This window comes from Barbatula barbatula, assembly GCF_947034865.1.
Source record: "Barbatula barbatula genome assembly, chromosome: 18".
Taxonomy (NCBI): Eukaryota; Metazoa; Chordata; class Actinopteri; order Cypriniformes; family Nemacheilidae; genus Barbatula; species Barbatula barbatula.
The window spans coordinates 9,396,044-9,419,815 of record NC_136781.1 but is presented as its reverse complement, the minus strand read 5'-3'; the positions used below and the strand labels follow the sequence as shown (position 1 = coordinate 9,419,815).

Here is a 23,772-nt window from a genome sequence, read left to right as displayed (position 1 = left end):
CGTTCACTCTCATGGGCTGGAGCCTATCCCAGTCCCCCTTCTTTAAGCAGTGACAACCACTGAGCCCTTGGCCATGAACTGCCACCGGGGACGACACTTGTTTGGAGACCCAGAGACGAAGAAAAGGAAGAAAATGAGAGTGTCTGAGAGTTGATCCGATTTTGCACTTGTATACTTATTAGTGGCATTTAGGGGCCAGTTCCTCTTTGGTAATACAGACGGACAAAAACAGCATTAGTGGGGTTGCTGTTTGGGAGGAGCAGTGGAATAGTTAACCATGACTGGACAGGCTCTCTCTGTGTGTTCTTGAAATACTGGAACACACAAGGACGGAGTGTTCAGACAGCCCTCGCAGGAACAATGGCGTTTGTCCTGGTAGCATATGGGTGCAATGGGTAAATTATGTAAATAGAAATGGAGCAGCTTGTGGGGCTGCATCCAACGTGCTATCAGACATGTAAGGCAGGTCACCACCTCTCTCCATTAGTGTCACAAGAAAAGCATGTCACATTTAACGGATGTAATTTAATGTTTGGATGTTTACTGATCTTTGACATAGTTATGTGGATGCATTTGACATTTTATATAACCCACAAGAATCTTGTATTGTTTGATTTTTCAGTATTCAAGTCTCTACAAATACTGGGGGTATTTGTTAACATTTGCATTCTCCTGAGTTTTTGTCTCTGTTGATCCAAACCTTCCAAAGTAAATAAATAAATAAATAGTTGGTATCTGAATAAAGCCTTAAGGGCTTCATAAAACGTTATAAATTAGAACGATCCCATCCTGTCATAAATTATTCAAATTCAGCAGTCACTCAAGCATGGACACTTTTCACGTGTCTTTTCAAATGCTAAGTGTTAATAAATGCCCAGAAGAAAGATGACTGAATGTCGTATGGATCACAATGTTACTGGCTTGTTGATGCAGAGTACGTTCAGGTAATTGTTTGTGATGGGTTTTGTACTAATTGCCGCTATACCGGTAATCTCCCAAGATTGCAGCAACCTGTCAAGAACGTCTTGCGAGTCATATTGTGCAGTGTCACGCGGGAGAGTATTTTGTCACTTTCTGTTGTTGTTCTGTCTGTTTTGACAGTGATTAAATATGAGATTAATTTCTTCTTCTCACATTTCATTGTGTCCAAACATAACAGTGTATATACATAACTGTCCTATAAATTGGGAAGTGAATTGGTATCAATTTTGTATAATTCATCAACTACTTAGTACAGAGTGCTTTTGATTGTAATGTTAGAGGAGTGGAATGTCAAATTGTTCAAATGATCGCTGAAAATAAAAGATGTTAGATTTGTAACATAAAATTTAACATTTTTGGTTAAAGGTTAATGTTTCTCTTAAGACTCCAATATAGCAATCTTAAATTTTTACATTTTTCATTTCTGTTTTGCTGTATTTCCTATCATAACATATCATAGGGCAAATTTCTTCAATGGCCTTGCAGTTAGTTAAGGTCAAAGACTAATCCAATTCTGATTTCATGGGGCATTAAAATCTGTCATTTAGGCATCAACCACCATCTGCTGCTAGCATGCCTGTTTTTATCTATTTATTTGTGTTATGTCCCTCGCTATTAACAGAAAGAATAGAAGTAAAAAATACATGATAAGACAAATGTAGTGGGTGTTTATTCGGTAAGATCATTTAGAGACAGCAGAAAACCAAACAAATCCATTCAATGGGATGTAATGGAAAGTGAATAGAAGCCAAGCTTTTGACACATAAATAGTCAGGCGTTTTAAAGCATAGACCTGTCTGAGGCTCTTACGGTCCAAGCTGGAAGATGTGCATTTTTTAAAGACTAAAAGGGGGAAAGGGACAAACTGTGATCATTTATTCACCATTAGGTTCTTCAAAGCACGTCTATGACTCTATTTTCTGTGCAACACAAAAGAAGATATTTTGAGAAATGTCTTGCGGAGTTTTGTCTCTCTGTATTTTAAAGGGGGGCCAGTGTTGATTGGTTACCAATGTTGTTCAAAATATCTTCTTTTGTGTCTTCAAACCTTTGAAACAAAGAGGAAAAGTTACTTTAGTAAATTTATAAATGTCAGAAGACTGCTGCCTATTTAAAATAATCTAGACAAAATAAGAAAAGCATACTATGCTGACCATTTAACTAGTGATGAATCACTAATGTACCTTCTACTGATAACAACTATAGGAACAAACAACCCAAGAGCCCTGAGGTGAACGAGACAGCAAATGTGTACCAGTTTGAGTTAATGAAATGTTGGTGAAAAATTGATTCGCAGACACAAAGGTCTCGACCTCTGTGTATACATTTTGCATCTCACAGCATCGTATGTTGTCATGCGACATACATAATTACATACCTGTCTACCCCCCACCGCGCATTCACCACCCCTTTACAAATTCTCCCTGCGTGTCACCTCCCATCTGTGCTTGAGATAGCAGTATACTGTGGTTAAAATGGGGGCATGTAACATAGCTGTGCCTCTGCCTCTCTTCAGGTCTGACCTCAGCTTTGACGGCCAGACTGACTCACAGACTCATTGTGACTACAGGAAAACAATCAGTGCATAGAGACAATGCAAGTCTCCTTTCCCTTGCGTCGCTCTGCAAAGCCTCTCGCTGTTTACCACCTCGCCAACAGGCCCTTAATTCCCCTTTTGTTCAGGAAATGGAAAATAGCGAAGAATCTTCCAACGAAAGGCATTGCGAAGCTTGAATTCATTCATGGGATGAGGTCTCTTGTGGAACTCAGGCAAGCCCTTTCTGTCTTTGGCCCTGACATTTCTCTTTAATACACAAAAAGCAATTACGGTCCTGTTTCCCAAATGACAGACTTCTGTGAACTGTTGTCCCAAAGGCAGCAGAGATGAGTACTGTAACTTATTTCCCACATCTCCTATCTATCTCCTCCTGACAATCACCAGGGATGGGATTAACTGAGTGACTGCCAAATGGTGCCTGTGTGGAATATAGGATTGTGGTTTGAGGAGGACTATAGTGGTGAGAAGTTGTGCTTGAGTTGTAAAGATTTTAAATGGTCAAAAGACTGGTTCTGCACTATCTTGTACAGTTTAGGCCATACTTGGTCATTCCAAACCTGTACGATTTTCTTTATTCTCCAGAACACAAAAGAAGATATTTTAAAGAAAGTTGATAACCAAACATGGATTTGCAGCATTTTTGTAAGTGTGTGAGTGTGTGCATGTATGTATACAGCTGTCACTCCTCCATGCTCCTCTGGTCTATTAAGAAGAGCAATTAAATAGAGAATACCATTCTGTACGCAGTTAATGAGGTTTTCTCCCTGGAGGAGGTGGCTGATTGGCTGAGACTAGTATGGGGGAAGTCAAGGGCACAGTGCTAAGCAATGCATTGTGGGAGATAGTGACATTATGCACCAAGGGACCTAGTGGGACTTAAACAATACTAGTCTTCTTGTTTATTATCCTGAAGCATTTTTAATCGAAGGGCAGAGGAAGTTTGGAACTAAAAATAAAAAGTGATACTTCGTGAGATCAGAATAATACATCACTTTTTAGTAAATATAGATTTAGATTCATTTGTATATTGGTTAACACAGCAAGCATTTTTGCTGTATTCCTGATGTCATTTTTAATGTGGCTACAAATAAATACATTTGTATCATGTAACCTCAACCACATTCCAGTTAAGGCCACTTCATTTAAAATTCTGTTGAAATTGTGATTTTTTTATATTTCTTCTTTAAAACATCAAGAAACCATATTGTATACATGAAATGTTTGGTTGGTTTCAGTGATATTGTTTTAAACTTAAAGGGACAGTTCACGCGAAAATACAAATTCCATCTATTCAATAAATTGTACCTTTTGTCTATTGAACATTATTTAAAGGATGTCTTTACCTATGCAGTTTTGTCCTTCCTGTTTTTATTTTCTAAATTTATGTGCACTTTGATGTTTGACTTATAGTGGTACTGCCCAGAATTTGTGCTCTTTTCATTTCTAAGGGTCCTTGCTGTCTTTTTGGGGTCCCCAATCTTACATCTCAACATTTGAGTTTAATTGCCCCTATAATTGCTTTGCTCTGAAGTGGGGCCTGTAGGAGGTCGTACTGGCAGGGGCTGATCACTGTAGCATGGTCAGCAGCCTTAATGTCTTCCCAATCTGGAATTCAGATGAATTCTCATGCTTACCAATTTGGGACATATGTTATAAGTTTGAGTGCAATCACACTGCCCATTCACTTTTTAGCCCCATCCTTGTTCAAACAAACTCATCACAGACACTCGATGGGATAGACAACGTGCTCATATGCATAAATGAGCATCCACATTACAGAACTTACATTACACAGATTAATGTTTTTTATAATCACATCCATAAATGGAACAATAGTTTGCCTCATTATCTCATTTTTCACGAAGGTTTGTAATTTTGGTGCAAGTTCAACAAATTACATTTTCTACTTCTCGTTCTCACTTCTTCTATACAGTTGGAATTCCCAAATCCCTTCCCTCTCTGATTACCATATCATCTCAGCCCCTTCCCTCCCACCCCCTCCCTCTCTGCCTCCCCTTCCTCTTCTCTGTCAGTAAAGCTGCCCCATTAGCCCCTTTGCAGGAGTGTTAAGAGTAATGGCCCTGCCAATGTGAGAGCCAACACAGGGGAAATAACGCTTCCCTCGCCTGGCCTGGAAATCTCAGAGCAGGGTAATGAATCCTTATGAGAGCAAGGCAGGGGTATATTGTTCCCTTATATGGGGGAGGGAGGTGGGCAACAGCAAATTGAAGAAACTCACGAGCTGCTGTTGTTTTTGCAGGTCATTAAGTCTGTGTTAATCATCTCTGAGCATTTTCATAAGTTTGTGGGGGAAATGAAGACCAATGAAGCGATGCGCTGAGAGCCGAGGAGAAAAGTTGGAGAGTAAGTGAAGAAGCACTGCACTGGATCACGTTCAGTTTGGCCTGAGTTAACTTCTCTGTATATTTGGCAAGACAAAAATGAGACTTCTGTTTTTGAGCTGTCCTGATGTGGTGCATGAATTATTATGTTGCTGGATCTATCATGTGCTCTTGTCTTGACTTTATTCATGATTTCCAAAATTTAAGCTCCAGGCATGGAACATTGTGTGGCACGCCTTCAACACAACTCATTTTGGTGATGACTAAGGCTAAATACCCTTTCCTGCTGTTTCTGACACCTATAGTGCAAAAAGCACAAATATAGGCCCAGAAAAACAAAATATGGACAAAGTAGGACAATACTGTTATTGCTTGTCTATTCCGTGTATATCTTATTTAACAAATCACAATTACTTCTGATATATCAGGGGTCAATGCAAAAAGTAACTCTAAGTTTTGGTTTATATTCTTATTAGCAGCTGCAAATTAGAGGCTCCATTTATGATGCCAATAATGAGGAAAATGCACACGCATTTAGATTCGACAAAGCCTTCCAACTACACATTTTATATGCGAATGCAGGTAAATAAACATAATCTATTCATGAATAAAGCCCCCCATGTACTTCACACTCGCTTTTAAAATATTTTCCATGTAGAGAACATTTCTAATTGTCGCCTGGCACAGCATCTCCAGTAAACCTTACTCAATGAACCCCGGCTTCCTAAACTGCAACTAACTTTATTTCTCTGGCTCAATAAAATTCTGCCGTTTATGTGAAACCAACAAGATTTGCGTGACATCATTCACGCTTTTCATACGTGTACTGCTCATTTTTCACTGCTGTTTACTATTCCACATAAACCTCAAAACAGGTTATGAAACATTTCATATAACTGACAAGGTGTGTGTGCTTCCCTTTGGTTTGCTTATCATTTGTTTTCGATTATTGCTTAAAGTGATTATGTATTCATCGTTGTAAAGGTGTAATATCACCATATGGACTAATTAGGTAATGGTTGTGGGTGAAGATGCAACACTTCCCAACCTCACTGGAGGCTTGCCAACACAGCTGGGTCTTGTTTGCTTGTCTTATCTCAATTCCCTTCAGATTTTCTACTATGGAATCATTCCTTTTTTCAAACCAGCAATACCACAGTCTTTTTTCTTTTTCTTTAAGTCAATAGGGGTTTTAGGGGGTGTGAAAATGAAAGTGATTTTTCTCTCTATATCCTATACACTTTTTGGCAGTTCCATAAAAAGAGTGTTTGGACATCATTAATGATATGGGAGAGTTTTCATTAAAGACGTTCAGCTGCAAGTTCCTATACACAAAATAACTGATCTTTCAAAGTGCAGTCTGTAATCATGAAATCTCCAATTTAACCCAAAACTTAAAATGTAAAGTAGTTTCTCTGAGACCAATGCCCTTGAACATTTTACATCGCAGTTTTCTCTTATCTTACCTTTTTTCAGTTTATCACATTAACATGTAACGACTCCAGATGTTGACTCCTCTTTTCTATTCAGCTTAATTACTAATTGAATTTGCCCATAAAAGAGCAGATGCTTTCAGCTTCAGAACAAAATGTGTCAGGGGCACAAAATGACAGGAACATGTTTGGAATTGAACTGAAGCACCGAGTGGCTGTTAACTATCTCCTTGCCAGACTATGTATCATTCTGTATGTGTGGGAGATTGTATACTAGATTGTTTGTGCATGGTAAAACTTTTTTTGGAATGACGCAAGAAAATTGTTTACAGTACCTTCCAAGAACATAATAATACGCATGACTTTTGCACAAGCTTACAAATTAAGTACGAAGTTTTCATAAGTGCTTGTACACTAACAGTTCAATATTATTTACATACAGTAATTTATATGTCTGTTAGTCATCATAGCATTGTTTAATAAACAACTTTGGTTGTTGATCATCAATACTTAAGCCCCAAGAGGCCAGTGAACACTGTCTTTAATAAAAGATGACCATGGGACAATGATGACTAGTTCATTTCCACAACGGTTTGTGAAAACGCACAGTTTATGTTGTAGCGTTTCCCATGAAAATGTGGTCAGAACATCTTTTCAGAGTGGGAGTGGGAACTGTAACAGTATTTATTTTATCCATCACACATGTTTCCAATTTGCAGAAACACAGAATAGCCGGGTTTTTCCCCTCTTTACAATGCCATTACAAAACAATGTTCTTTGTTTGTGGCATTTGTTCTAATTTTACAGCTCTTGCACTATTTTGTACCCATACGCTCTGTCCTCAGCTTCTTAATCCATGTACTGACTATGGGATATGGGGACTCTTTCATACTGTTTTATTTAAGGATGTTATTGTTGGCCCCTGCACAGGCCACAGTCAACCCCAGGGTCTTTTTCCCAAGCGATAGAACCACCCACACGTCATCCATCATCTGACCCCTCTCTGCATGACAGGTCACTTCTGCTTTTCCACCAGGATGCATCATGTTTGTGTGTGTGTGTTATATTGCAGGGACAGTAACTGTAATATAAAGTTGAGACAGAGCTCATAATATAGATGTTAAATCCTGTTAAGTTCAAATAGTGCTTTTAAACCTCTAAAGATCAATAGGGTTTCTTGACAAACTGTTCCAAAACTGTGTACATATTTTATATATTTTGTACTATAATTATATTTCCACCAAAACTTGTTTAACTGCCATAGTTCATATGACAATACAAAATGAAATGTGATTTTGTATGTTGACGAAAGGAGAGAATGCTCTTTATGTGGTGTAACAGTGCCCTCTACTGACAGTTTGGGTCACATCCTGCAAATAAAATTAGTTTTTTTGGACAACCTTATGGCATCGACTATTTAAATTTTGAATGTTGGATCAAATGTCACAGTATTTTAAGATTTTAAGAATCATACTTTGTTTAATTGATCATTCTAAACAAAAAGGCATTACACATTTACAGCTGAACGATCTCCCTGGCAGATTTTCTTTTGAAGTTCATGCAGTTTCCACTGTATAAGCTGTATGATGTATACGTTATAAACTATATTATTTTGATTACTTCATTAGTATAACATCCACCCAAAAATATGACTTTATAATTACTTTTTTAAATGAATTTTCACAGTAACATACCCTACATTTTTTACTACTTACCACCAAATATATTCTACATTTATTTAATTTACTTATTACAATCTATTAAAGTTGGGTATACTTAAAAAGTCTCACTGTGATTATTACGTAAATCGCAGCTCAAAATAAATAATCATTTTCGTTTATAGCAGAAATCCATCCATTGGCCCTTTATAATGTTTTTTAGTCACTACAATTGTTAGTAATAGGGATTTTTCCCTCAAAGACATCCCAGTGTTTTCTTCATAGGCTTGATCTGTGCAGTCTTGCTGTCTATGGCTTTTATCATAGAACTTGCAGCCGTAATTGAAGTGGCTCCCATGGGTGTAGAGCATTTGGGAACGTTAAGTGCTGTCTCTTGTCATGCTGTGTTTTTGTAAAATTGGTTCTTTTTGTCAGTTTCCTGTGTTGTTCTTCATTGTGTTTTTCTTCATTTATTTATTTATTTTGTTAAAGTGTGTAAGAAGCCCCTAATGCTTGTTTTCCATGACAGGCTCTCCCCATCCCAAGGGGCTGTCTGTTGGAAGGGCCTCCATTTTCACCCATCAGATGGCCCATCTACCAGAACACACTGAGACTTGGCATTTCAGCTACTGATAAATGGACTGCCTATTGGAGCTGACAACCAGAAACTTACACTTTCTTTGTCTAACTCTTTTCTCAGGCAGATGTGATTGATACAGTTTGGCAGTGGCATTTGCTGAACTCTGCTAGCGATGTTCCCTATATTTGACAGTTTTATTTTTGAAAGTCAATCTGTATAGCCACACAGAGCTTAAATCAAAGTCTTGGCTAGAAAAAGCTATTTATCATACAATTAGGCTAAAACGTGAAAAATGATCAAACATGATACTTTTGCATATGTTTCTCAATGGTATTTATTCTTTAATTTTAAGTTTTGAGGATAAATGTTGGAATGTAATTCAAGTGAGAAATGTAATTCACACTGCCTCCATTTACCTGAAATAACCTTATATTTTAGACCCACGTGTTAGATTTATTCTCACATATTTTACATGTAAATTAAGGGGTTCTCTAATCTGCCTTTGTCACATCCTTATTAAAGGATGTGGTGGTGTTCTGCTGAAGCAGCCTACGAAATTTCCGTAGATGACAGCGCACTTCCGTAGTAACCTGTCTGGCCCGGAGCTCCAGAAGCGGCGTAACTTCAGAGTTCATGCTGTGGGTTTCGTGACAGCTCGACTGGCACGACCAGCGGACTTCCAGGGCTGGAACACCTGTTTTCGCGACCGAAAGCCACGACAACAGAGCCAAGATGTTGAACATGTGGAAAGTGAGGGATCTGGTTGATAAAGCGTGAGTATTATACACGTTTTTACGGGATTTCTGTGTCATCATGTCTCGTACCTGTTGAAAAAGAGACACGTACGCACTCGCTGACGTCACACCACACTCTCGAGGAGCTAGCACGCTAGCTAACTTTAGCCGCGGTGACCCATAAAAAATCTTTAGTTTCGCCAGTTTTTGTAGAATCTTTCATTTCAGTCGGTCGTGGTACTTTTAAGGCGTTTTCAAATATGTATAATACGGGTAAAGAAGTTTCGAAAATAAAAGTACATCGTCAAACTTCCCTGCCTTCCTAGTTACTGTGGCTAATTTAATGACAGTTGCTAAACTTGTGCTTGCTGTCAAAACACTGTGCCTGTGTATTTAAAAGTGTTTTAAAGTATCTGCAGACAAGTATACGCGTCTACAGTAACATTTCTGGATGGTTTATGTCATTTAGTCAAATGCAATAAGAACACACTTTAGAAGTGCGGCATAAACTTTTTAATGTGTGACAGGTAATGTCGGGGACTGTTTTCAAGCTAACCAGCTAGCAGTTATGACAAAAGATCCATGTTTATCTGTGTTATGTGCAAAACAAATGGCTATCAGCTAATTACTATTAATGCTGTAACTATATAAAAAAAGGTTGACCAAAGCCTATTTGGTTTCGTGGAAACTGTTGGCATCGGTGTTGCTGTTAAAATAGAAACATGTTTCTTACTCACTTCCGGCTAATTGTTATGTACACTTTAAGGATTGTTTAGTCTTTAAAGGCTTGTTAAGGTCAGTTGGGTGTTATGCTTAATCTGAAAACAGCCAAGTTTTTTTAAACGAACTGTTGGTTACAGAGTGAATATTATTACTACTATTTTAATTAACGTGTATTGTTATGGACGTGCCTTATTTGTTAACTTATTACAAGAACGTTTCTTGTTTTCTTACTACGTTACTACCTTTGTGATTTCTAACTTCAAAAGTTGAAATTAGTTTGTAATGTTCAACTTGACAACATTTGTGTTTTCCTTGAATAAGATGGTTTTTTTTACATAAATATTTAGCAGTGCATTCAATATGCCAGCGAGTGTTCTGAGGGTGATAAAACCGTGACATTGGTGTTGTTAGCAGCATGCTCTATCAGTCAAGCTACTTTTACTTCAAACCACACGCATTCACAAGCCCTCTACATCTAAATTCCTCAATAATGTTGTTTTTGACAATTGGTTCTTACTTCAATGTTTCTCAGTTTGATCCAGGTGACCCCCACACTGCACTTTGTAAATGTCTAACAGATATTTCTGAAGGATCCATCTCCATCTGTAGCTCTCTGCTGATGATTTGAATAAAGCATGATATAAGAAACTTGCAGTGCACCTAGTGTATTGATGAAGGTTTCAGTTCAATAATTTGCACAAACCATGGAGTGGATTTTGCTTTAGCTATCCGTGAGCCTGTGCTGCTCTACGCTTCGGTCAATAGTCATTCGTTGATCGAATTGATCGTTTTTTTGAGTCATTCACCACAGCTCTATTGAAAAATATTTTGTCATGTCCAGTTAACAATTTTAACTTCATTGTCATTTCCTGTATTTGTCCATAATCAGTATCTCTGACCTTTTAACAGCTGGATGCGAGCCTTAGCGGGGGTGAGCTTAACAAGGAAAGGAATTTAGCTTCATGCTGGTAAAGTGAAAAACAGACTGTTCCAAAGTGGAGTAAAACAGACCTCTGATATCACAGGATTTCAGTATTTAGTAGCAAAAAACATCCAATAAAAATAAATGTACAGTTCACCCCGCACAAAAAAAACACTCATCATTTATTCTCCCTCATCGTTTTAAACATGTACAGTAAATGACAAAAAAAGAATTTTAATTTTTGTGTGAACTATCCCTTTCAGTTGTAAAGAATTACAGCTATACATTTTGGGGACAAAAGTAAACCATCAGTCCAGCTCATGCTGTGTCATTAAAGTGTATTCATACCAGATCATTTAAAAGGGAAGTGAGCATACAAACAAACATATGTGCCAACCTTTTGTGTCTCATCAAACTATGCCTGGTTTATAGGTGTGTGACGAGACAATTTTCCCACGAGAAGGAGATGAGATTTTTTGACTTCAAGAAATCTTCAAACATTAAATATATTGGCGAAAAAAGTATCTTATTCGCCTTAAAAACACGAAATGCTAAAAATGTAGGCATTGTAATATCAACTGGTATTTTTTGAAACAACTTAAACTGCTATTTTAATGAATTATAGTATGCAGTTAAAATATGTAAACACTGCAGAATGTTTTGTCACAAACTCAACTGACATTGCACAAAAATTATGCTTTGTTTTCTTAACAGGTGCCGCTTTTAGTAAAGAGCTGTGATTGTTTTCTTTGTATGCCTTTTGCATAGTGATCGTGTTAGCAAAGGTGGCGATCATATCACACTGTCAGTCCTCCTTCCTCCACTGACTGAACCCTCATGGCCTTTAGAGAAACAGTTAAAACTACATAAACGCATCATGTTTTATGCTAACATTGCACAGATGATTTTTTTTCCGAAAGAGGTTTGCCTGTGAATGTATTTAAAATAACGTAATGTGAACTTGCAATTGCTATACTCTACTTGCGGAACAGTCCGCTGCTGTTCATCAGCGCGAACCGCTGTTAACACTAGTGCTGTATGCGCCAGGCGCTGCGGATGCGAAAGAAATATTTCAGATCTCGCGCCACGAGATCTCTTCACACCCCTACATGTTTATGTTTGTCTCTTGCGGTCTTTTGCATATGTTTGTCTGTAAACAATTGTGAAATACAACATTCTAACGACGTATCAAGATGTAGAGGGCTTGTGAATGTGTGTGGTTGGCAATTACTACGCTTATTTCAGCTTGCTTAACAAGTTCACTTTTCTCACTTTTAAATGACAAGACAAGGGATATTGTATAAAGCAAAGAAAGAAACACTGGGGACCTACCAGGGATCTTGCATTTGATCCACCCTCTATTTAGAGCGAGCTCATCCTACCCCACCCACCTCCTGAGCACTTGCAGGGCTTGTATAACCACTCTCTTTGTCGCTCTAGTTATGTCCCTCTGGTGCTAAACTGGTTTCACAAAATTGTAGCTTTTGGTGCCCTGCCTTACTGATTACCTTCATTCGGTATGTGAACGAAGGTGGAGTCTGATATTTCAGTTAGTGTAATCATTTGAATAACTGTTCTAAGGACTTCCTTTTTTATAAGTAGTAAAAGATGATGTTGTGACTGATAACAGTGATGTTTGGTATTATTGAAAGGCTTTGAATGATGTAGGATGTGTTTAAATCTTTTTCTCACAGAACCAATGTTGTGATGAACTACACAGAAATAGAGTCTAAAGTTCGAGAAGCCACGAACGACGACCCATGGGGGCCTTCTGGACAGTTAATGGGGGAAATTGCCAGGTACATGGAGAGTATTTTAATTTGCAGCTTCTCAGGATTCTTTCGGTGAACTTCATCGTATCTGTCTGCTTAAATAAGATTTGGTTTCCATTTTGTTTCCTTTCAGAGCCACGTTCATGTACGAACAGTTTCCAGAGGTCATGAACATGCTGTGGACCAGAATGCTGAAAGACAACAAGAAGAATTGGAGAAGAGTTTACAAGGTATGAAAGTACATATGGATGGTCTTCAGAGACTTTTACTCTTCTTCAAAGTTCAGCTATAACATGCTTTGATCTTTACTGTCCTTTTCACCTCAGTCTTTATTGCTGTTGGCATACCTGGTCAGAAACGGATCTGAGCGGGTGGTCACCAGCTCAAGAGAGCATCTCTATGACCTGCGTTCTATCGAGAGCTATCATTGTGTAGGTAAGTGAGATGTGACGCTTGTGCTTCCACATGGCTGGAGTTTGGAGTCTCAGACGATGGTCAGTGATGTTTGCATGTGGTTTGTGTTCCAGACGAAAATGGGAAGGATCAGGGCATCAATGTGCGTCAGAAGGTGAAGGAAATGATGGAGCTTATCCAGGATGATGACAGATTGAGGGAGGAGAGGAAGAAGGCGAAGAAAAATAGGGACAAATACATCGGAGTGTCTTCTGACAGTATGTCAGGTTATAGATACTGTAAGTCTCGAGCTTCCTCCTATAGACTCACTACACATCTTTTGTTTTGAACTTGATATGCTGCAGCAGACAGGTGACATTTTCATATTTATAATGTGATGTTATAGGAGATGTTTTTTCACTACACAAATTAAAGAGATCTAAAAAGGTCTCTGACTAAATGTTATGTGTAATATAAAAGAGGCCCTTGGTTTCTACTTTACTGTCATTATCCCTGGAGAGTTTGCGTTTCCAGTTGAGTGAACTGTAGGGTTTTTCTGTTACTTAATATGGATGTTTTTGTTCTTGCCACTTGACAGCAACTTGACAGATTTGATATTTTTGAATTGCATGACTTATAAAGGCTCTTTTAGATTTAATTGCTGTCTTGTTTACAGTGCCGATCCTAGACGTCTGTGGGCCCCAAGCAAACCTTTGTGGGGGCCCTTGTCATAGTTACTTTTAGATACACATAACTATAAGAAAAAAAAACAATAAATCCACTAACACACTTAAATTAATAAAAGCTCAGAGGCAAAAATTATTAAACTGACAGTTAGAACAATTGAATAGACCATTAAATTCACATTTTGATTCACATCTAAATCATTATTTATAGAAATTAACACCTGGCTCTGAAACCAACTAGCTGTCAAAAAAACTTAAACATGCAAATGCTGTGTGTTTTTACTAAAAAAACGAGTGATTAACAAAAAGTAAAACATGATAAATATAGTTTACTCATATGCATAATTCTCTACATGTGATGACATAATACAAAAATGACATATTATCATGTGCGAACGAAATCCAGTGGATTGAAGTGGTGTGTATTATAGCTGAGACTCACATGAACACTGTACAATTAGTTTTGTATCTGTAAAAAAATGCTATTGAGCTTTAAATAATGGTATATTTTGTGTATGAACCTAGACAGTTGTTAAATATAAAGCCATATTCACATATTATTTGACAGTTTATTGTAATAAATATCAAAAAGGTGTAGCTGACACCCACATGAACACTGTACAGCTGATGACTGCAAGTCATTCCCTTTAAATACTATTGAAATGTTAGAAATGTGTTGCCTTTATTAATATGTAGCCTATGTAACTTTGGAGACGGCCCCTAAATTCAGACTATCGAACGTCCAATGTCAAACCAACTCCATGCCAGTGGATAAATACTGAATTTGTAAATCTGTATTTGCATAATTTGGCAAAACTAAATAAGACTAGTACAAAAAATAGTACAAAACAAATACCTGCTTGTTCTTTTGTTTCGCGTTGTTGCTGTTGTTTTTTATTTAAGAGTTCACTGAAATATTTTAAGACACATTATGTTAAGTTTCAAAAACTACATAGTGTTGCTTTAATATAGTAAATTAGTAATTTGTTTACTATTAGTAAATATACATTCTGAAAAACTGAAAATAATTTCGAAGTAGTGGCTTATTAATAAACCTGTCAAGGGTACAGTATCTCTGGGTCATTTATCAAGATGCAATGACAAACACATTAAACACATTTTTCTTCTCATTTTCAATTTTGTGAAGAAGAATAGTAATACAATTAACTGTGCAGCATGAAAAATTAGTTGTATTGCATATATTCTGATTTTAATTAAAAAACACTGCCTTCTACTGTTACTTACAGACATTAAAATCTGATGAAAAACACCATTGAGAATAATGAGAATTACAAACAAGCTTGAAAGTAAAAAAATCCCACTTCATTACAGAAATAAGAAATTAGCCACCGAATTATCCCTTATCATAAATTTTGCATTGCAATGTGATTTATTTTAATGGTTCACCCAATTTAGTCCTGTATCTAAGTTTTTTAACTTGTCTTTATATTGTAAAGTGTATATGTTAAAAGCTACATCTTATTTCTCTATTTGTTCTACAGCGGAGGATAGGTTTAATTTCAAAGAACCTAGCTCTAAATGGGATGAAGACTGGGACAAGAGCAAGGGGCCTTTCACTGAGAAACTGGGAGAGATCAGCGATAAGATTGGAAGCACCATTGATGACACCATCAACATGTTCCGCAAAAAAGATAGGGACGATTCACCTGACAGATTCGGGTCAGCACCCCAGGCCTTTCTATCTTCCCCTTTCAGATCACCTCATACCTCATTTTCTTCTTGAAAAAGAAATTAATTGTATATCAAATAATACAGACAAAAATGATTTTGTTAGATGAGGTTTTTTTACATTTCACAAATCAAGTTTCATTTAACATTTTCACAAAACATTTCATTAAACCACTTTAGTATGCTTGTTCTTTTCTGTATAGTGAGGGAGACGAGGACAGAGGTCGGGGAGCACGAAACGGGGAGTCGAGGAAAACACAATTCAAAGATAATGAAGAGACCGTGACAACCAAAAGCGTTCAGATCGTCCAGGCCACAGAAACCACTGCCACTCGAAAAAGAGGAGGCGTCCCCTCCAAAACAATAGATCTGGGAGCAGCTGCATGTTACACTGGCGATAAACCCTCCACCCAGGCAAACCCCAACAAGGTAGCAAAGCTATAAAGACCCCGTTGTTTTCATGCTTACATATTGACATGTTATGTAAATTGTCTCTAGTATTTTGGATAGTACATCGATTAGACCTGTGAGCTGAAATGTGAACACTTTACTGCCTTCTTGTGGCAGTTGACTGTTTCAACATCTCCTTTCTTTGTAGACAACATCGGCAGTTAGCCTGCCAAGTTCTGGTCTGGTGGACTTGTTCTCTGTTGATCCTGCACCTGCTAAGCCAGCCTCCAAAGGTAAACATAGTAACATATCATTGTTGAGTGTCTCTAAACATTTCAAACTCCAACTATAGAACATCTACAATTTTGGGAGAGTCATGTCTTTTTTGTATTTCACTTCTCTCTAAACACCACAAAGGTCGATGGGTATAGGTATCATATGTGCTTTCCGGTGTTCTTACTGCCTTCTGGAGCATTTAGTCACCGAGGCCAGATTTTAAAACTGTCCCTTGTGGGTGTGTGGTGTCTGAGCAGATGCGTAGCTGCTCTTCCGCATTGACCTGCTCTCTCCTCCACTATCCAAACATCTGCATATATCCTCCTTCACATAACTGCAGCTACAGGCTACTGGAATTGAACGGGAATGACCTGAGAGTGTGTGTCCCTTACAAAGAATAAAAGATGTTCCTTGTTTTTAAATTCAGAATGTTTTCTTTGATTTGTGAATCAATCTCTTTTTCTAGATTTAAGCTCCGATCTGATTGGAGGGTTTGCAGATTTTTCGTCTCCTGCAGCTGCTGCTGCTAGTCTTTCATCATCCACTGGTATGTTTATGTAACCTCTATTTATTTTTTACTTTAAAACGTTGCAAAACCAACAGACGGAAATCTGTTTTTTACAACTTGTGTCAATTCAACCTAGGGCTTTTTTTTAATCAATTTTGCGATTGCAATTGCGATTGAATTTTTTAAGCACCTTATCTTCACGTATTATTTAATAAAGAAAATCAATAAATCATGGTAACCAATGCAATATTAGACAGATTTACCTATAAACTATAGGGCAGGGTAAACATGATATCAGTTGATGCATGAATTGATTGACATATTCTTAAAGAACTACCCCAATAATACTAATATATTGAATGATGTCTTACATTTCTAGCCATGTAATCATATAATAATTATCATGATAAAAGCACAGACCAATAAACTTGGCGTAACGTGAAAGTCATTAATCACAGAAACAAAAGTGCAGATTACCTAAATATAAAACAAAACTGTGGCTTTACCACACTCAGTAATTGAATATATAATAATGCATTTTTCGGAAAAGGAGAAAATGCCATGCATTTTTAATGCTTTTGAGATGGTACTGGTCAGCTCCGAGCAGGGTCGCATCACACTGTGCATCCCCATAATTAATCGCAGCGTTTCACCAAATCGCGATTTAATGGCAAATGCAATTAATCGTCCTGCCCTAATTCAACCCTAAAGACTTGGGGTCATCATACGTGCCGTTTCATTTATTTTAATATTTTGGGAGTATTAAAGAAGGCTGCATATTTTCTGGCGGACCAGAGTTTGCAATCTTCAGCTGGCTGTTTATAAAAAAACTCCATGCCAAAAGCTTTTAAATAGTGAGAGAGAGGGCAGACATATGGTGGGGTGCTGTGCTAAAAACTAATGAGCACAGACACATTTCAACTCTTGTTGGTTGTGACATGTCATTCTCTTCATTTCTGGGACTGAGTTAAAATGACTGAGAGTCTGAGATTCTTTGATGTTTATGCGCCATGCCTTCAAAACCCTGATTGCTTTTTTTCTTTTTCCTCTCGTGTATTGCTTTTTTATTCTTAAAAAGCCTGACATAAGACCAGTTTGTGCAAAGTTTTTAAAGAATTTATACACTATATTTGCACTATGACATTTTATAGGAAACCTTTGTCTTTTCTCAGCCCCGGCATCTAGTGGAAACGGAGACTTTGGGGATTGGAACACCTTTTCTTCTGCCCAGCCAGCAGCGCCTGCAGCTCAGCCTGTTAACCCTGCAGGAATAGATCTTTTCTCAGGTCTACAGGCTGCCCCTGCTCCAACTCCTGTCTCCACAGCACACTCCGCTGACCTCTTTGACCTAATGGGCTCCTCTCAGAGTGCTAGCTTTAGCACATCCCAAAGCATGAACTTCTCCATGACCAGCTCTCAGACCATGGGCCTACCAATGTCCAACTTTCAGGTGTCTGCTGCTTTCATTATTTCCCTTAGTCTCCTTCTGTAATATTTTTGATTCATTTTCCTGGAAGATGAAACATACATGTCTTCGTTGTTTTTATCTCTAAGTTTATTTTGTCAAATCTCATATACTGTAAATGGCCTTAAGATATGGACTAAACGCAAAACATTGATTTTAATTATTTTTCTAGATATTTCACATTAAGTTTTTTCTTTCAGCTGTGGAACATAAATTTTTTGGCCGTCAGTATGTTTCTCAGTGCAATGATTTGACTTTATAGACTTTTGATAAGTTAAACTATAGTATGAATATTATGCATACATTATGCATTCATTTGCAGTCATTAACTATACATAGTTTTTCTTCATGGTTAATTTATGAAGTCATGTCTATGGAATTCTATGCACTTCATATTTAAAGTGCTTTAACATTACATTTTAAACACAAGAAATAAATATGTTATTGTTGCTGAGCATTGCGTATACTGATAAAGTAAAAAATGTGTTCATGCTGTTATTGGCTTTGAATAAAGCATCAGCCAAATGCATAAATATAAATATAAGGATTAAACCAAGCAACACTAGAAAAGACAATTCTGGCCAAGGTTTAGATAGCAGGCAACATGAAAGTAAAACGTGCGAGGGATCACACGAAGCATCGGCACAATTTTCCACCCACCCCCTCCGCATTACCCATCAACCCCAGTTCCCTGGGGACGCCCATCACAGAGAGTGGCAGAATGAGGAGGAACAAGTTTAAGTCAGAAAACCATTAAATTGAAACAAAAGCCTTGCACAAAGATAATATTTGCATGCTAAAAGCCTGACCTACTTTAAAATGGCAAGTTTTGTTTGGCTTAAGACAAAAGCAGCCCTCCGATGGTATAATTAGAGGGACTTGAGATGCATTTTTTAACATGCTGAAATAATTTTAGTAGAAGACCATGCCTCCCAGCCAACATTTCTTTCTTTTATAAACCAATAGCTCTGAAATACCACTCTGTAATGTTGTGGAGTATTAAGTACGCTCTATCTTCCTCTGATTTGTCTGGCAATCTTTATTTCCATTTTGGAATTTTAATTGCCATGCTTGAACAGCAGCAGAACAGAATCACAGTTACAGAATCTGAGGTTAATCTGTTTTTGATCAGATGTATCGGATCTTGTGTTGTTTGTTCTTGAAACTGACTTTTTTTGTTTTTGCAGCAACTGCAGACTATGGGTGACCCACTGGTGCCCCAACAACCAGTACCCCAGCAGCCCGGTCCCAAAGCCTCTATGCCTTCAACTTGGTCCAATTCTATTGTAGACATAAGCCTAGACTACCTCGGCCCCGGCATGCAGGCACCCAAACCTTCTCAGCCTACACTCAGCATGATGCAGCAAGGTAAGCATGGTTTATATTTTTCTAGAACATGTATTGCAAGTGATTGTCCGTTTCATTTGATTCCAAAAACCCTTTTTTCCATTTAATTTATTTTTAAATAAATTATTGTACTATAGGAGTTCAGACTCCAGTCAACATGATGACTCAGGGTTTCGCTGGAATGAACCTGGGCATGCAGGCCACCCCGACAATGGTCAGGCCACCTGCCAACACCATGATGGGAGGAATGAACATGGGTATGCAGCCTGGTATGGCAGGTGGTGCTATGTGCATGCCAGCCATGGGAGGAATGCCACTCAATCAGGGCATGATGGGAATGAATATGAACATGGGCATGTCTACAGCTGCCATGGGAATGACAGGAAACATGGGTACAGGAATGCCAGTCCTGGGGATGAGTGGGGCCGTGGGACAACCTAAGCAAGATGCCTTTGCAGATTTTGCCAACTTTGGGAAATGAATGGGTGAGAGTATTAGGTGAACACTCCCTTCTGAGATACGACCATGAAGAAGCAATGAAGAGCTAGAATACAAAGACTACCTGAAGATGTCAAATAAAACCACGCAGGAAATGTTTGTTTAAATGGTAATTATGTACAACTGGATAATTTTGTTATTTTCTATGTTCTTCTGTTCAGCTGTACCAAGGAGCCCAGGTTGAGGGCGGCTGGTTTGTTCTGAGATTCATGTCGGTCATTGCACATTCACATCCCATGCTTCTATGACATTGGGATTCCGCTTAAGTAAAAACAAGACTTGGTTAAAGAAATGTAACAATAATGAATTGCTTTGGTGGACTGTAGACTTCAACCCACTTAACAACTTATTGAGTAAACCCAGAATGTACATGGGTTCCAATGCTATATAAATGTCCTAATGAAGAGTTTATAGTATGCCTTCCCTCTATGCCTTAAATTTACAATATGTAAATATATTTGCACACAGACAATAAGTTATTGAGATTATTAACAAATTATGCTGGTGAGGATTTTTGCATGGAGTAAAGCCTCTAATCACTTGCCATTTTGTATTTGATTTTTATTAAAAAACATTTTCTGAAGTAAAATGAAGAAACATTACATACAATGACAATTACAAATGAAAACCATTGTGGCCTTTTTAAATGGTTTGTCTCTGTTGAATAGAAATCAGATCTACTTTTCATCTTTATGAAAGTGCAAAGTCTAAGTCATAAGAACACATGGTGCCTGTCCCTCTGTTGCCTCTATTTTTCTGAAAATTTCATCAGACAATATGAAAAGAACAGTATTTCCTAAAGGTACTGTTATAGATACACATCTAGTGACATATATACCATATATGCGCACACTTTTTTATGGTTTTGCATGATTAACTTATAAGGATGAGTTGGGTGACTAAGAGGATTTTTATATATATTTGAACCTGATTTGGGTTCGGATTTTATGCACGTCTGCTCATGCTGAGTGTAGGGTATGTCTGTGTAACCAGTGAATTTTGCGCAGGTAGCACTGTTTGATGCTGTATCTAGAGGACCATCACTATATTGTCACTGATGCCTTCACCCATTCTGTGGCTTTTTACACACAGAATGAACATATTCTTCCTTTTTTCCTTTTGAAGAGATGGTTTATGATTGTAGTCAGGTCTGTAGGATCTCAACAATTCAGTTGGTTATGGGTTAGGGAATATTATTGGAAACACTATACGTAAATACAAATCTATGGCAAGCAACAAAAAATCTTCCATTGAGAATGTTTAATATGTTTTCCATTTCTTACAATGACTTGATTGTACTTATGATCTTTTATGAATGACAATAAAGAGTTGATTTCCATTTTCACTGTAACGCTTGCTTTTTATCTCACTAATGAATCTCATGTGTTCAGAATGGTCTGTTCTTATAGATCCTCCAAGGACTCGACTCCAAACATTAACTTTGAATCCGTTAATAGGATGAAAGCGCTACAGTATGACCCATTTTTATTGGATTCCTTCCCAGTAAAAACTTGTAATTGGCATAAACATCACATGGCTAGTAAGAGACACTCTTATGTGCTTTTCCAAGTTTATGTTGTAACATTCTTTAATTTTGCAAAAAATTCCATACCCTAACATACATTTGTGCTGTGTGTGCTATTGTTTAGATTGTAAACATAACTTTTATCTTTATTTCCCCAGTTGGTGATTTTATAAATTTGTGATGAATGAAAGACCTTTGCATCAAGTATAGATTTGGTATATAAAAGAAACATCAAAAAGTAAAATAGACAATTCATGAGGTTAGTATTGTGTGAACACTAAATACATGCAGCAAGTACAAACAGTAATAAAAAATGTCGACAGCCTTAAGTGCCAAACGCAATTTCTTACCTTAAAAGCCCATTTACAGTGTTTAAAGAAATCTATAGAGACCCTGCTGTCATTTTATTCACATACAGACATAAACAGAGTTGGTCTTTTAAGTATTGATAAGTGCCATAAGAGTTTCAACAAGACAAAGATTTATGCCATTTTTGAGTAGAGGGTGCAATAATTCCCCAGGATGTTTTAATGGCGTGGAATGTGTATGCTCACTAAGCTTTGGTGTCCTGCTTCCCCCTAGTGGTCATTTTATTTAAAAAGTCGGTGCCAACCTAAAAAACTATCAGAGTTCATTTTATTCAAATGTATTATTTTCAATGTCTCACGTACATATCAATGTGATACACTTATAACCTCACAGCAAATCCTTTAGAGGTGGTCACTAGAAAGGCAACCAATATTTCAGTCCTGCTGTATGTTTACGAGAACAACATTTTCTCCTCGTATAAATAGTTGATTGATATGACGTGTGTGAACTCTTCCATACTCCACCTTACGTTTTATTTCATGTTGCATCACTTTTGAGGTTCTTTTACCTAACTGATGCTTTTCCAAGACTGTGGAGCTTTTCTGGGTTTGTTGAGGGTCAGTAAGCCTTTTGTTAGCATCTTTGTAACATTGGGGTAAACTACTGTGCGGATCTGAGCCTGACGGGGTCTCTGCTCCCTTTTTCTCCACCGCAGCCAGAGCCGCAGTCTCTTGCACTTTTAGCTTTTCAAACAGCTGTGAAAAAGCAGTAAGGGAATTAAAGTCAAGCATAGTCACCAAACATTTTATATAATTCAAGATTTTGGTGCTAATTAATCAAACATTCATTTAAAGGGAAGTGTTACCCTTGTGATAGTCAGTGCTTTCTCATGGTAAAGTGCCTCTCCCAGCAGAGGGTCCCTGTATGTTTCATCCACATCTACCATTGCCTAGCACCAACAAAAGGAGCAGGAAAAAATGTGAAACAAACGTTCAGATTTAACAGAACTAATAAAAATGACAACAGTAATTATATTTTAATATTTACCAGGTTCCAGAACTTATCAAATGCCACCACAAATCCAGAACACACTCCTCTGAGCCCTTTAAAGGTTCGTATGTGAACTTTGACTCTGCTTTTCTCTTGGACACATCTGTTGAGTACTCCTAATGGACTGCCTTCGTGCACTGTAAATAAAGACAAGACAGTGCTAACGGGTTTATCTACAGCATTCTTTGACCACCTGTCACTTTACAGAACAATCTAATGTTTGTCCAGAACAGTTTTGAACGGTGTACTCCGTTGTAAAATGTATATAAACAAGTAAACGTACGTGGCATTCTCGTGAGCACATTTTTTGCAGTCTTTCGCTGTCGTGAAGGTCGCTTCACTCCGCTTCCTTCTCCCTCCTCCTCCACCGGGTTGTTCACCATCAGTTTCTTCAGTCTTTCTATCCTCTCCGGGTCTACTTTGCCTTTCTGTGCTTTCCTGAGCCGTTTCTCCACATTTTCGGGCTTGGCTCTACCTCGACCGCCTTTCATGAAGCTCTCATATTCTGCTATGTTGTTAAAGCACTTGATTTGGGGGAATGGCAGTGGCACTTGTGGGGAATACAGTGCGAGAAGAGGGTCAAACTTATCCGAACTGATGTCCAGTTTAGTTTGGATATCACCTTCGTCAGCTTCTGTGTTTTGACCGCTGGTTTCCCTTGTGGTTTGCTGGTCAGACGTCCCTGGAAGAACCGACTGACAGCGCTCACTTTCTGACTTTCTCACATCTTCCGCCATTTTTGAATGAGCAGCGGATTCCCACGCGCGGAGGATCATGGGTAAACTTGTAGCCACGCTGATCACATAAAAGTTCCACGTCAAATTTAGTGAACTGAAAGCATAATACGTGCATTTTAAATAGGAAAGCTTTTACGTGAACGCAGGCCGTTTTATGATACTTCACTGCCCCTGTTTAAATGAAAGCACACTATAA

General features: G+C 37.9%; 2 protein-coding genes across 2 annotated transcripts; one reads left to right on the top strand and one right to left on the bottom strand.

The window, feature by feature from the left end:
- Nucleotides 1-9,093: 9,093 nt before the first annotated feature.
- clint1a (clathrin interactor 1a) lies at nucleotides 9,094-21,294 on the top strand. Its single transcript, XM_079480076.1, has 12 exons — nucleotides 9,094-9,325; nucleotides 12,626-12,730; nucleotides 12,837-12,933; nucleotides 13,030-13,138; nucleotides 13,231-13,395; nucleotides 15,285-15,462; nucleotides 15,675-15,900; nucleotides 16,070-16,154; nucleotides 16,604-16,684; nucleotides 17,818-18,095; nucleotides 19,298-19,478; nucleotides 19,595-21,294. The coding sequence occupies exons 1-12, from the start codon at nucleotides 9,285-9,287 to the stop codon at nucleotides 19,936-19,938; spliced, it is 1,890 nt and encodes a 629-aa protein (XP_079336202.1). The 5' UTR covers nucleotides 9,094-9,284; the 3' UTR covers nucleotides 19,939-21,294.
- On the bottom strand, nucleotides 20,522-23,663 carry lsm11 (LSM11, U7 small nuclear RNA associated). The gene is made up of 4 exons (XM_079480077.1): nucleotides 23,123-23,663; nucleotides 22,837-22,976; nucleotides 22,655-22,738; nucleotides 20,522-22,544 (listed from the first exon to the last, which is right to left on the bottom strand). Exons 1-4 carry the CDS (start codon nucleotides 23,613-23,615, stop codon nucleotides 22,224-22,226), a joined length of 1,038 nt encoding a protein of 345 aa, XP_079336203.1. The 5' UTR covers nucleotides 23,616-23,663; the 3' UTR covers nucleotides 20,522-22,223.
- Nucleotides 23,664-23,772: the final 109 nt, after the last annotated feature.

Coding starts and splice junctions, on each gene's coding strand:
- clint1a (XM_079480076.1), top strand. CDS start 9,285: ATGTTGAACATGTGGAAAGTGAGGGATCTGGTTGATAAAGC. Junction 9,326..12,625: donor AGGGATCTGGTTGATAAAGC/GTGAGTATTATA, acceptor TTTTTCTCACAG/AACCAATGTTGTGATGAACT. Junction 15,901..16,069: donor CCCAGGCAAACCCCAACAAG/GTAGCAAAGCTA, acceptor CTTTCTTTGTAG/ACAACATCGGCAGTTAGCCT.
- lsm11 (XM_079480077.1), bottom strand. CDS start 23,615: ATGATCCTCCGCGCGTGGGAATCCGCTGCTCATTCAAAAATGGCGGAA. Junction 22,977..23,122: donor TGTGCTCACGAGAATGCCAC/GTACGTTTACTT, acceptor CTTTATTTACAG/TGCACGAAGGCAGTCCATTA. Junction 22,545..22,654: donor AAGCACTGACTATCACAAGG/GTAACACTTCCC, acceptor GCTTTTTCACAG/CTGTTTGAAAAGCTAAAAGT.